This window comes from Grampus griseus, assembly GCF_964374135.1.
Source record: "Grampus griseus genome assembly, chromosome: 16".
In the NCBI taxonomy this organism is placed as follows: Eukaryota; Metazoa; Chordata; class Mammalia; order Artiodactyla; family Delphinidae; genus Grampus; species Grampus griseus.
The window spans coordinates 84,580,540-84,595,258 of NC_139010.1; the positions used below are offsets into that span (position 1 = coordinate 84,580,540).

General features: G+C 52.8%; 1 protein-coding gene across 1 annotated transcript in view; it reads right to left on the reverse strand.

The window, feature by feature from the left end:
- TCERG1L (transcription elongation regulator 1 like) overlaps positions 1–14,719 on the reverse strand; it is a gene marked incomplete at both ends in the record, with an annotated part of 193,583 nt that overhangs the window by 10,483 nt on the left and 168,381 nt on the right. The window contains one exon of the mRNA XM_082673840.1: positions 9,095–9,230. Coding sequence (XP_082529966.1) covers positions 9,095–9,230 — 136 coding nt within the window. The remainder of the gene's footprint in view (positions 1–9,094; positions 9,231–14,719) is intronic.

Genomic DNA, 14,719 nt, shown 5'->3' on the forward strand with positions numbered 1-14,719 from the left:
GAGCCGTCTCCCCAGTGACTGTAATTTATGATAAAACAGACGTCGTCACATAACCTGACAGCCACACTAACAGATGCTCTTGAAGTTCAGAGGAGGGTGGCAGTTCTGGACAGAGGGGCAGCTGGACTTGGGACCTGTGACAGAGGCTGGAGCAGAAGGGAAATCTGGACAGTTGAGTGTGAAACGGGGCCTGTCACTGCCAGCGGGTGGACACAGCCTTGTCTGTGAGACAGACTCTTCCCAAAGAAGGACCCTGATGACTGTCATTCCCTCGACTGTGAGACTCACTCCTGACGGAAGCCCAGCCTCCCTGGACCTGTGTCCCCACGGTCACGTTGTCTGGTAGGTTCATTCCATGGGGCAGGGGCTGAGGCCTTCCCTTTCTTGCTGGAGGCCTGTGGGGAGCCTTTCTCCACTCCCAGGGGTCCCCAAGTTCTCCACGGTGGGCCCTCCACAATAGGCTGGCTTCCTTAAAGCCAGTGGGAGAATCTCTATATATGAGACCCAATCTTACATAACATGGTGTCACACCGACATGGTGGTGGCCCCCCCATCCTATTTGGAGTCCTGCCCACTCTCAAGAGAGGGGATTATTCAAGATGTGTGCCCCGGGGTGGGAGTCTTGGGGCCACCCTAGAACTCTGCCCACACAGCAGGTCCCCAAGACAAATGCATGTTCTTGCCTCTAACTTGGCCTTCGTTTCTCAACAGTGATCTCCATCCCTCATCTGCCCAACAGTCCTTTGAATCTTTGACATTTTACATGTGATTTGGTCCAGGACCGTGGAATTCTTCAGCCAGTTTTAGACCCTTTCCTGCAGAAGTCCCGTCCTTCCCTGCAGCCTGACCGTGTTGTGTAGTGCTTCCATCTCCCTTCCTGGGCCGTGTTCTGTGATGTATACATCATCTCCTGGCACTTGGCAACCTATTCCATCTCAGGGTGCTGACACCAGGTGACTCTGTGCCGTGGGCGAAGGTCAGCAGTAACTGTCTTGGTGAGAGTGTGTTTGGACACTGTCCTGGCCCACGCCGCTGGCCTCTGGTTAACACTCATGCACAGCTTTATTTAACTCCCCTCTGGAACATCACCCCCTATGGGCTGGGAATCGGGACACATGGGCAGCGGGTCCCTTGAGCTGTACTGGAGGCCAGCCTCCTGCAGTCCTGTGCTTCTCCCGCCGGCAGACTCCCCTCTGAGTCATCCTCGGTTGTCTGAATTGTGTTCCCTGCCATTTCTACAACAGAAGACACCAGAGCTGGTGGTCTGAAACACAGGCACAGAGAAGGAGCCACAGAGTGGACCGGCCAGGGCACAGTTCCCAAACCTGGACAGATGCCGCCATAAAGTGGAAACTGTCAGCAGGCGCCCGCCCCCGGCATTGGCCCGAGGCTGCCGCCTGGCTGGCTGACACGTGGGCATCCCGTGTGGCACTGTCTGCACCTACAGGTGTCACTGCTGGAGGCATGACAGTTCCAGCGAGGCTGGAGATCAAAGGGGAGACACGGGTACCCTCTCTGCGGCCACATACACCAGGTCCTTCCTGTCACAGCTGTAGTCAAGGTTCTCCCAGAAAAATAACCTTGTTTTAAAACCCCAAAGAATCGTGCCAGCACAAGTAGCAAAATGACAACGTCATCCTTGTCGCCTTTGGGGGTGGTCATCTCCTGCCTGGACGACCACAGTGGCCTCCTGATGGCTCCCCGCCCCCCAGCATCATTTTCCCTTGACCCGCAGCCCCCATCTTTCCAAGAGTCCTCAGACCAATGGGTCGGCCACTCGGCCAGCACCGAGGCCTCTCGGGTCTGGCCCCAGCTGTCCACCCAGCGTCCTGTCCAGCTGAGTGGCCCTGAGCGACCCCCACCAGCGAGGGTCCCATGCCGGGTGGCTGACCCCTCCACCCCCTCCACCTGCGGGGCACGGCAGGGTGACGCCCCGTCGGAAGCCACCATGAGATGACCCTTCCCCGGATGACACCGCCTCCAACCTCAGCCCCACCTTCACGGAAACCTCTCCAAAGGCCAAGGAGTGGGTCCTGCATTGCTCCTGGGGAAAGGGACTCCGTTAAGTAACGTGGTCTGAGAGCGTTGGGTTAAGGCTAAAAAGCGAGATAATAATGCAAGTCCCGTGGGTGCCACGGGGCCATGGCCGTCCCCTTGGGGTCCTGCCCCCAGGCTGGGCACCCAAAGGAGGCAGGCATGCTTCGTCTCCGAAACCAAAGGCAGTTTTGAGTGCTTGTCAACCCTTGGGTCACAGAAAAGGCCAGGAGCCGAAGGAAGAGAGGAAGGCACCCGTCTGCCTGTCTGTCTGCCTGCACGTGCTGGTCGGACCCTTGGCTGGCATCCTCTCTCCCCTTCCTATCACCTCTGGTCTCTCCTGGTCTCAGGGAAATGGACCAAGGCCTCAGCTGGGAGGTATGAAGGCCTCTCTCACCTGGGAAGGGGAGAAGCAGGTGCGGGAGTTCTGAGGGGGCATGAGGCCACTGGGTGGGACCTGACATGCTGAGCCATGCAGGAGGCCCAGTGGCCCCTGAAGACGGTCCCTGAGTCTCCCTCCAGCCTGAGCCCACTGCCCTCTGCTTCCAGGGGCCGGAGACCGTGGCCACAGCCCCTCCGTGCATTTGCCCAAGTTTGCCCTCCTGCCTTCTCTACCTCCAGCCCCCACCTGCGCCCCAACACCACCTCCCTCCGCCGGTGCTCACCTCACCCCTCCCGAGCCCAGACCCCCTCCCTGCCCACTAGCTCTCCCTGCGGGGCCACCCTCCTGAGCGCCCAGACCCTGCCGCCCTGACACTGCGGGTCACGTGTGAGGATGTGCGCAGCATCCTCTGATCCTCTGCTCTGTCCTCCACGCCGCCCGTAGGCTCCGCTGATGACAGATGGCGTGTTGCTTGTAATTAGCACTCACGCCATTACCCTCTTTATCCAATTTCCTGGAATGCACAGCTGAGTCTTCTATTTCTGGCTCTGGAGCTCCTGACAATTAAAGTGGCCTGAGGTGGACACAGCACAGGACGAAGTGAGCAGACTGTGCTCCTGGCTCATCCCGGACAGGAGGCCGTGTCATCTCCACAGTCATCTAGAAGCAGCCGCAAGAAGGGAGCCTGGGTGACGGCGGCGCATTGGGGAGGTGATGCCAGGCGTGCAAGACACTGACACGTGGAGGGAGAAGAACCAAGGATGGTGCCTAAATGGGCAGGTGGCCCCTGGGGGGCTGCAGGGCGCCGTGTCCCCAGGGAACCATGGAGACTCATGTAGAACACGCTGGAATCTGCCTGCAATTCATCCCACCGAAGGCGGGGGCGTGGGGGTTTGCCTCCCACTCCCACTCTCCCTGGTGGAGTGCTGCCCCTGGAGATGCTCGATCCCTAAATGTAGAGGGGGGAGTGGTCGGCATGTGGAAGGTTCCCCTGAGCCCAGGTGAGCCAGGTGACCCACAGGTGATCCAGAAGTGAGAAAGGGGCTGCGTACTTCCCCCAAACTCTGGGACGTGTCGATTCCCACCCTCAACTCCTAGTACTCATGGTATTTTGCCAATTTTGGCACTTTTTTTGGTATTTTGATTTGATAAATAAAATTTTGTACTGTTATTCCACCGTATCTCAGCTAATTTTGCTTACTTTTCTTTCACGTTAGGGACAGTTATAACCCCTTTCCAGGCATTAGAGTGGGTGGTCCACAACTCCCCCAAGGTCATCTTCATGATTAGACCGCCATCTACGCACTAATAGAGAGGTGACCACAGTAGTAACTGCAGAGCTGAATCGCCAAAGGCCATGAGAGTTAATTCAGGAAAGAAGAACCACAGCATAGAAACCAAGAGAAAACCCAAACCAAAGGTGAAGAAGAATGAGATTCAAAGAATAACAAACAGTAAATATTTATACGTCTTACTATTCAGTGCTGGTGGAGCACGCTGGTCAAACACCGCTGGGAGAATACAGTGTAAGAAAACGACTTTTTCCAAAACAATTTGGTAATATAGGTCAAATGTTGACAGCGTGTAGGAAACAATCCTACACACAAAAAAACCAACATCAAGGCATCGATATGGTCACCAGAATATTATTTAAACTAGCAAAACTGGGCAATAAACTAAATAAATGAAAAAAGGGATTTTTGAACTGACAATGAATTGACTACTATACCCTCATCAAAAATGTTTCCAAAGGTTTATAGTAATAGTTTAAAAATGGGTAAAAGGAGAAAACAGTATACAAATGTATAAGTCAGGTTGAACCTTATGAAATTGACTATATTAAAAAACTTTGGTTCAGCCATGTTCAACTACAGTTCAATCTTGGTTATACTGTATAAGACAAATGTTTATTTTTGCTATTTCTTTGTTTTTTTTTTTCTTTTTTGCGGTACGCGGGCCTCTCACTGCTGTGGCCTCTCCCGTTGCGGAGCACAGGCTCCGGACGCGCAGGCTCAGCGGCCATGGCTCACGGGCCCAGCCGCTCCGCAGCATGTGGGATCCTCCCGGACCGGGGCACGAACCCGCGCCCCCCGCATCGGCAGGTGGATTCTCAACCACTGCGCCACCAGGGAAGCCCTATTTTTGCTATTCCTTTAAAATCTGCTTTTAGAAAGAAAGACTGGAAGGAATGTACCCATTGATGATAATAACTGGGGCGGGGCTTCAGGTGATGGTTTTCGTCTTTCTTTTCTTTGGGTGTTGCCACTCTCCTATGATGAGCATGTGTTCTTCTGAGAGCACGATTCTGTCTTATTAGCTGTATGTGCCTGGTGAGGCTCTGAAGAGCTGCCATCGGAACACGAAGCGCACACGCTTCCCAAGGAGCAAAGATTCACCTCGTGGAAGAGACCCTGCGGGTGTCCACAGCTCCAGAGCTACAGCTCAGGCACCTCACCTCCAGAGCCGTCTCGCCTGTGATGTGTACCTGCACTGCGGGTGACCGAAACCCTCCCTCACACGTCTCGGCCCAAGGGCCGCTACAGCTCCAGGCAACACCACTTCTGCATCTGAGTGAAGGAGCGCCGGCCATCCCCCACCAGGGAGGGGGTCTTCCTGCCACATGGGAGAAGATGCAGCTTCCCTGATGGTGGGAGGACACCTGGTAAAGAACCTCTCCTTCATTTGGACCAACTTTGCACCAGAAACCTCATGGTGGATGCCTCTCTTAGCGCAGAGAGAGACCACCGTGGCTGGGCTGGCGAGGGCCTGCGGCCTGTGGGTTCCATATTTCAACACAGACTTGGACCCAAGTCCAGGGGTCTCAGCTGCAGAGCTGGCCGCTGTGCCAGTCAGTCTCCCCAAGGCTGCCCGCTGCTGGGAAGCTGGCTGGGGGTCACCCGCAGACGGACCCTGGAGTGCCTGAATCAAAGTCCAGGGTATGGAAGAGTCTTTCTTTCTCGGCGCCTGGGAAAGCCACTTCCAAGGGATACTTTGCAGAAGGAAGACACCTTCAATAAAATGTCTCTAATGCATTTATCTAAATAGACAGGGTTAAATTAATCCTCTGCTACTCAACGAATCCTGCCTCTTTATAGACCAAAGTTTAAAGAAAGCCCTACTGTGGTTTATACTAGTGAAACAGTATAAAAAGAAATCTTCCACTTACATATTTCAAAACCACAAAACCGAAGGCCCCTTCCCCAAGCCATAATCCCCATGGAATGCCCCAAACCATGCCCTTTTTAAACTACTAGAAATCCACACACCTAGTGCCATCATTCTATAAGCACATGGGTTTCTGAGCTGAAGCCCTGAACAAATGCAATTAAAAAATCTTATTCATCACCCAACCTATGAAAAAAGGGACCTTTCTCGGCCTCATTTTTAAGCAACTGGGAATCTGATGGGCTTAGCTGTCAAGCCCTCTTGAGCGTGAGTAACTCATGAGATCTGCCGGCACACTTCATAAAGTCCAGAAGTCATAAATGGGGCTTCCCTGGTGGCGCAGTGGTTGGGAGTCCGCCTGCCGATGCAGGGGACACAGGTTCGTGCCCCGGTCCGGGAAGATCCCACACGCCGCGGGGCGGCTGTGCCCGTGAGCCATGGCCGCTGAGCCTGCGCGTCCGGAGCCTGTGCTCCGCGACGGGAGAGGCCACAACGGTGAGAGGCCCACGTACCGCAAAAAACAAACAAAAACAAAAACAACAGAAGTCGTAAATGCTGGCTTTGCTTTACGACATCAGTGTGCATTCAGGTTGGCCTTTTCTCTTCGTGAACAGCATACGGGCTTCTTCTGAAACCCTTGTGAGATAGGGGTCTAGGCTCACCCCAGTGTCTCTCCAGAGAAGACCCAGAGCACTGCAGCTGGTGCCTCCCATTCCCAGGTGTTTTGCTGAGGATCACGCATGAGTACCTATGGAATGGGTGGGCGAATGGAAGCAGCCACCTCAACGAGACAAGAACACACTGAAAATCTCCTTAGTGAAACTGCTCAGCTGAGGCCACTGGGACACAGTCAGAGACGCACATCCTTGGGAAGGAGAGGGAGGCGTCTCCGGCGGCCCTAATCTCCCACGTGGCTTAGTCTGATGCTGTGCCGGGAAGATGGGCCTGGTTGGTTCCAAAACAAAGGGGTGGAAAACTTAGACGTTGATGAGAGGGATGCTGCATGTATTTCTCAAATGCTCACAAGGCCATCACGTCTCACGGAGGACGGGCCATGCCTCCCAGTTAATTCCACTGGGACAGACTGGCTGGGTCCATTCAGATACTCGGAATTATGAATATTTCTGCGCTGTCCTTGCAATCAGAAGAGGGGTGGCAGCAAAACTCGGGAGTGTCCCTCCCAGTGGGTTTGCAGAAGAGCATCGTGTTCTCAGTGGCTCTGAGGGCAGAGGAATCTGCTCCATCACATTCACGTGAGTGGTGCCACAAGCCCTGTCGTGCAGATGCTTTGGGGCCACACGAGTGGGGGAGAAGGAAACAGAAACGGCAGCTGCTCCAGGAGATAAACCCCCTTATCCAGGCTCACGGGCCCACTCCGGGATCAGTGCTGGGCCGGCCCGGGGCACGTGCAGCAAGACCAGAGCTCGGACACGAAGGGAGTCCTGGGAAATCATTGAGCGCCTCCTGGGAGCCAGGCCCTGGGAACCCAACGGCGCATTGGAGAGTCCCGCGTCTCCAGGAGCTGCAAGCCAGCACGGTGACCTGGCGACGTGGGAGGGACACAGAGCAGCCGTGTGGCATCGTGTGTCAGCTGGGCAGCCAGGGGGCGAGGGAGGGAGGGCCTCCCAGGGAAGGGACCCCGTGCCAAGAGTGGAAGGTGGGTGAGGGGGGCTGTGAGACAGCTGAGGGCGGCCACCAGGGATGGTGACCGGTGGTGACACTGGGTACAAGCCTCCAGGACCAGGAGGACACTGACAGCCACGGAATAAGCAACCCCGTCGAGTGGCAGTGACGACATCTAAATGGAGTCAAAGCCCTGTTGGCAGAATCCTCCCGGGGCGGCTGGAGAAGGGAACGCGGGCACTGGACCCATTTCTCCGCTGTAGGAACAGAGGGGCTGGATGGCCAGAGCTCGGAGCCCCGGCCTGTGTTCCTGGCCTCCTCTCCTTAGCCAGGTAGTGACACTGGCTTTGTCTGCACGTCTCTGTTGTTGAAGTGGGAAGGCTGAGAATGGGGCGAGGGCCGAGCAATGGGCAAAGGGAGAGGTCGGCCGGAGCCCTTTCCCAACTGCCACGCGGAGTCTTCAGTGTGTCGGGTAGGGAGCTCACACCACACACACAAACACAAGCATGTGCACTCACAGGCGCACACACACACATACACACAGAGACACACCTCTCACAAGAGTCAGTTGTTTCAAGGCTATTTCATCCTGCAGGATTTGTTTAATCAAATCATCTCTATGTCTTGGTAAAAAATAAAGGAAAGTTGCATGGGGAGGGAGTCTTTTTTTAAAAATAAAATTTTAGCCAAGTAAATATAGTTTTTAAAATTATGTCTTTTTACGAAAACACGTCCTCTATCTACACTAGGGACCACTCCAGTGTGCGTGTGTGTTCGCGGCCTTCCCATTTTGCACTTCTGGGTTACTCGGCATATATGTGAATATAGGCTTAATCCATTGCATTGCAGTTTTAAGCTCACAAGCCTACTTTTCCTTCCAGGTCCTTGTGCCAAGGGCTGTATTTTATTTTTGAGTGAGTCTCTAGACAGATAGAGCAATGCATGCATTAAATTTCATGGTGCAGAGGAAAAGAGGTCTCCCACGGAAGGTGCCTGAGATAATCTCCTTACTCCTAATTCTTAAGCGCTGGCACTGTTTAGTTTCCCTGTAGCCCCAGGGCCTCACCCTGCCCAGGTGCCAGCACTGCTCAGACCCGCTGCTCTGGGGGAGAGGAGGTCTCCCCAGGCCGCCCCCCGCCTCAGTTCCCAGCTGCACCTGCTCTGGGAAAGGCCGCGCAGGAAGCAGCCTTGGGTGGGTGCTGACTGCAGAGGGAATTTGCTTTTGAATTCCCAAGGCCATTTACAGTGTTCATTATAATTATCATTACACACCGGTTCCTATTACTGCCTTCTGCGTTCGGTCTCATTTTATGAAGAAATCCAACTGGGCTAAACTATTGTATCGGGCTCATTTTTTGCCCAAAAGCCAAAACAGGAACTACAGTCATTGGAAGGAGATTCAATTACAAACTGCTTTTTCCTCCTCAATTCAAAATGAGATTCAGACGTCAACTACCATTGAGACAGCCCAGGGGTATGCAAACTGCTGGTTGATACAGAGGTGTACGAGTCCCTCCCCTAGCGAAGGGGAGGGCTCGTCCCTCTGGGGGTGTGGACCCCGGAAGCCAGCAGGGCCCCAGCAGGAAGGCCAGCAACACAGACCAGTCATTTCTCACATGGCCCCGGGGACCGTCCCTTCCAGGTGACCCACACCTGTTCACCTCTCAGCCACCTCCTTGGACAGGTGGCGACAGCTGCCCCTTCAAAGCCTCCCTCCCCTTTCAGGACAAGAGGCGGGATCCATTTTCCTCTGCTTTGGCCTCACATCACGCGGCCCCTGAATGTCAGGCAGCGTGACTGCGGGCTCGGTGAGGAAGGGGAGGGGTCTTGGGCTGGGGGACAGTAGCTCAGCCACTCCCACCGAGGGGCGCTATCGTGTGACATCCTTACCCCTCTCTCCAGGAGCATGTCTCGGAAGTGGGTCACCCGCTCCTCCAGGGGCAGAAGGATCTGGGGCGGCGGCGTCTTGGCACCCGTGTCTTTTCTCTCCGCCTCCTCGGGCCCGGGACTCACGTGGCCTTCCGTCCTTCGGGGCACAAGACACAGAGAGTCAAGCGTGACCTTGGAGACGCAACTGCTTCTCACTGCAAGCTTTCAAAACCCTCTTGCCCCCTGTAAGGGGCAAAGATTCTTTGGACACGTTGCAAAGCCTGGAACAGTCAGCCCAGCAAAGCAGAGATCTTGCTCTTGGGATGCAAACAGCTCTGCTGCCTTCGGGGCGGAAAGTTGAGACTAAAGCCCTAACAGGATGGACGCTCTCGGGAGGGAGGCAGCGCTGGGAGCCCGAGGGCCGAGGGCACCCCGCTGGGCCACCAGGAAGGAGGCTGTGAGTCCCTCACCGTTTCACCGCCAGAGACCGGTCGTCACCCGAGGGAACGGAGCGAGCCTGTCACTTGGACCAAGCGGTGGAGCTTCAACCTGGTTCCGCTTTTGTTTTTAGATACTGTTTCATTTCGGATAAATGCATGGAAGACACTTATGGGGAGACTATTCTATCCACACTCAGGGGACAGAAAACATTGTCCCGACGTCTAACCTGCGAGAGACACTTCAGTGACAGCGGGGAGACGGGATGCCACCTGGGCGATCTGCACAGGGATGGGGACAGCTGGGCAACGTGTGCCCAGAGCCGGTCCGTCCCCCCCCACAGGGGTGGCCGCAGCCAAGGCCCGGACACAAGGGGCAGGGAGGAGGGGTCCCACCGCGGGCCCAGGGCAGGGGCCAGGCAGGGCGGCGGGGAGGGAGGAGAGAGCCTGCTTTTACGAAGCACCGGCGCGGCAACTTGCATACTTCTATTTAACTGGCCATTTGAGAGATCTCTTTATGGTTCTACGCCTTCTTCTGAAAGCATCTGGAAACCTCCTTCTAAAGCACCTTGACGTTTGCTGCTGGAAGAAGTCTTCTGGCCAAATGCAGACGTGTTACCCCCACTCCTGTCCGTCTCGCTCCCCAACCTGGGAGCGGGGTCTGCCCAGCCCCACCCCCGGTCTCCTCCCAGGCAGCCTGTTCTCAGCCAGGATGCACAGACTGGACCTCCACCTCCTAGACAGCAGCCCTGCTTAGACACCCAGACCCCTCTGCGGGGCCTCCTCCTGGCCTAGCCCTGCCCCCCCAGGACCTGGGCCCTCGGGCAGAGACTTCAACAGGCTGGTGCAAACCTGATCCTGAGGCCACCTTTCTGATATGCGCTCAGGCCAAGCGAGGCTGTCAAACCTGAAGAGCAGCCCGCTGGGAAGCACCGGGACCTCGTGTCTCCTGCATCCGCGACAGCGTCCTAAGTGCTTGGAGGTCCCGAACAGCAGGGCACACACACATCAGAAGCCTGGCTTTTCCCCCCCTCTTGGCAAAACCAGCCTCAACCCGGGAATTGCAGGGTTGAAGGTGCTCACGCCACGCACATCCGGGTTTTCTGATGTAGGTCAAGATCAGGGCTCAGGCCCGGGGGGTTTGTTCCTGGGGGACTTGGGCAGAGTGTCTGGAGACATCTGGGGTTGTCACCACTGGGAAGGCGCTCCGGCACATAGGGACAGAGGTCAGTGGTGCACAGGATCTGGGAACATCTGCACTCCCGCATTTCGGGAGAAGGAGACGGCCCGTTCAGCTCACACAGTCACTTAACGACTCAACCAGGGCAGCCCCACCTCCTGACGCCCACCAGATCTGCAGCTTTCTCACCTTTGTCCAGGGTGCTGTGAAAATATGCAGGTTACCAATTTGGGGACGTGATGAAAATGTGGTATCCCATGTGCTACGTCTCACAAGGGTTTTCACGCATCAGGGTTATAACGTGGGTTAATCAAACCTCATACAAAATGTGCAAAGAAAAAAACCTGCTTGCTCAGCCCATTAGGGAATCTTATTTATAGACCGACTATTGCAGGAGAACTTACATTCTTAGCTTCTTATGCAATTATGCGGAATTTTGAAAAAAGAAAATTACCAGTGGATTTGCCATTGAATCACACTCCAAAGGGTATAATTAGGATTTCTTTGTAATAAATTTTCATTAGTTAAAAATAGAAGTGTGGAAACAAGTCTCGCATTGTTGTAACTTGAAATAAGATTAATAGGAACGTTGTGAGTGTGGCAATGATCATGGATTACAGCTTATGCCACAAAATATTGTGTTCGGAACCACTGGGCACCTTCCAGACTGCAAAGCTATCAGTTCAATTAGAATTAATCAAAAGCAAATGAAAACTTGCTAAATATATTTTCAATATTCTTATGGCTGAAATATTTTGGTACAAAAAGTAAATTCCGGGAGGAGCTTCAAGATGGCGGAAGAATAAGACGCGGAGATCAGCTTCCTCCCAACAGATACACCAGAAATACATCTACATGTGGAACAACTCCTACAGAACACCTACTGAACGCTGGCAGAAGACCTCAGACCTCCCAAAAGGCAAGAAACTCCCCACGTACCTGGGTAGGGCAAAAGAAACAAAAGAAAAAACAGAGACAAGAGAATAGGGACGGCACCTGCACCAGTGGGAGGGAGCTGTGAAGGAGGAAAGGTTTCCACACACTAGGAAGCCCCTTCGCGGGCGGAGACTGCGGGAGGCGGAGTGGGGGAGCTTCGGAGCCGCGGAGGAGAGCACAGCAACAAGGCTGCGGAGGGCAAAGCGGGGAGATTCCCGCACAGAGGATCAGGGCCGACCGGCACGCACCAGCCCGAGAGGCTTCTCTGCTCCCCCGCTGGGGTTGGCGGGGGCTGGGAGCTGAGGCTCGGGCTTCGGTTGCAGCGCAAGGAGAGGACTGGGGTTGGCGGCGTGAACACAACCTGCAGGGGTTAGTGTGCCACGGCTAGCCGGGAGGGAGTGCAGGGAAAAGTTTTCTTGCCTCTTTGTTTCCTGGTGCACGAGGAGAGGGGATTAAGAGCGCTGCTTAAAGGAGCTCCAGAGACGGGCACGAGCCGCGGCTAACAGCGCGGACCCCAGAGACAGGCATGAGATGCTAAGGCTGCTGCTGCCGCCGAGAAGCCTGTGTGCGAGCACAGGTCACTATCCACACCCCACTTCCGGGGAGCCTGTGCAGCCCGCCACTGCCAGGGTCCCGGGATCCAGGGACAACTTCCCAGGGAGAACGCACGGCGCGCCTCAGGCTGGTGCAACGTCCCGCTGGCCTCTGCCGCTGCAGGCTCGCCCCGCATCCGCACCCCTCCTTCCCCCCGGCCTGAGTGAGCCAGAGCCCCCGAAGCAGCGGCTCCTTTAACCCTGTCCTGTCTGAGCGAAGAACAGACGCCCTCCGGCGACCTACACGCAGAGGCAGGGCCAAATCCAAAGCTGAGCCCCTGGAGCTGTGAGAACAAAGAAGAGAAAGGGAAATCTCTCCCAGCAGCCTCAGAAGCAGCGGATTAAAGCTCCACAATCAACTTGACGTGCCCTGCACCTGTGGAATACCTGAATAGACAACGAATCATCCCAAATTGAGGAGGTGGACTTTGAGAGCAAGATTTATGATTTTTTCCCCTTTTCCTCTTTTTGTGAGTGTGCATGTGTATGCTTCTGTGCGTGATTTTGTCTGTATAGCTTTGCTTTTACCATTTGTCCTAGGGTTCTGTCTGTCCATTTTTTTTTCTTTAGTATAGTTTTTAGCGCTTGTTTACATTGGTGGATTTGTTTTTTGGTATAGTCGCTCTCTTCTTTCTTTCTTTTTGTATTACTTTTCAATTTTTTTAAATAATTACGTTTTATTTTTTATTTTAATAACTTTATTTCATTTTATTTTATCTTTTCCTTTCTTTTTTTCTCCCTTTTATTCTGAGCTGTGTGGATGACAGGCTCTTGGTGCTCCAGCCAGACATCAGGGCTGTGCTTCTGAGGTGGGAGAGCCAGGTTCAGGACATTGGTCCACCAGAGACCTCCCAGCTCCACGTAATAACAAATGGCGAAAATCTCCCAGAGATCTCCATCTCAACGCCAAGACCCAGCTCCACTCAACGACCAGCAAGCTACAGTGCTGGACACCCTATGCCAAACAAAAAGCAAGACAGGAACACAACCCCACCCATGAGCAGAGAGGCTGCCTAAAATCATAATAAGGTCACAGACACCCCTAAACACACCACCAGACATGGAACTGCCCACCAGAAAGACAAGATCCAGCCTCATCCACCAGAACACAGGCACTAGTCACCTCCACCAGGAGGCCTACACAACCCACTGCACCAACCTTAGCCACTGGGGACAGACACCAAAAACAATGGGAACTATGAACCTGCAGGCTGCAAAAAGGAGACCCCAAACACAGTAAGAGAAGCAAAATGAGAAGACAGAGAAATACAGAGCAGATGAAGGAGAAAGGTAAAAACCAACCAGACCTAACAAATGAAGAGGAAATAGGCAGTCTACCTGAAAAAGAATTCAGAATAATGATAGTAAAGATGATCCAAAATCTTGGAAATAGAATGGAGAAAATACAAGAAACGTTTAACAAGGACCTAGAAGAACTAAAAAGCAAACAACGATGAACAACACAATAAATGCAATTAAAAATTCTCTAGAAGGGATCAATAGCAGAAAAACTGAGGCAGAAGAATGGATAAGTGACCTGGAAGATAAAATAGTGGAAATATAACTACTGCAGAGCAGAAGAAAGAAAAAAGAATGAAAAGAATTGAGGACAGTCTCAGAGACCTCTGGGACAACATTAAATGTACCAACATTCAAATTATAGGGGTCCCAGAAGAAGAAGAGAAAAAGAAAGGGACTGAGAAAATATTTGAAGAGATTATCGTTGAAAACTTCCCTAATATGGGAAAGGAAATAGTTAATCAAGTCCAGGAAGCACAGAGAGTCCCATACAGGATAAATACAAGGAGAAACATGCCAAAACACATATTAATCAAACTATCAAAAATTAAATACAAAGAAAAAATATTAAAAGCAGTAAGGGAAAAACAGCAAATAACATACAAGGGAATCCCCATAAGGTTAACAGCTGATCTTTCAGCAGAAACTCTGCAAGCCAGAAGGGAGTGGCAGGACATATTTAAAGTGATGAAAAGGAAAAACCTACAACCAAGATTACTCTACCCAGCAAGGATCTCATTCAGATTTGATGGAGAAATTAAAACCTTTACAGACAAGCAAAAGCTAAGAGAATTCAGCACCACCAAACCAACTTTACAACAAATTGCTAAAGGAACTTCTCTAGGCAGGAAACACAAGAGAAGTAAAAGACCTACAATAACAAACCCAAAACAATTAAGAAAATGGTAATAGGAACATACATATCGATAATTACCTTAAATGTGAATGGACTAAATGCTCCCACCAAAAGACACAGATTGGCTGAATGGATACAAAAACAAGACCTGTATATATGCTGTCTACAAAAGACCCACTTCAGACCTAGGGACACTCACAGACTGAAAGTGAGGGGATGGAAAAAGGTATTCCATGCAAATGGAAATCAAAAGAAAGCTGGAGTAGCAATTCTCATATCAGACAAAACAAATACTATTACAAGAGACCAAGAAGGACACTACATAATGATCAAGGGATCAATCCA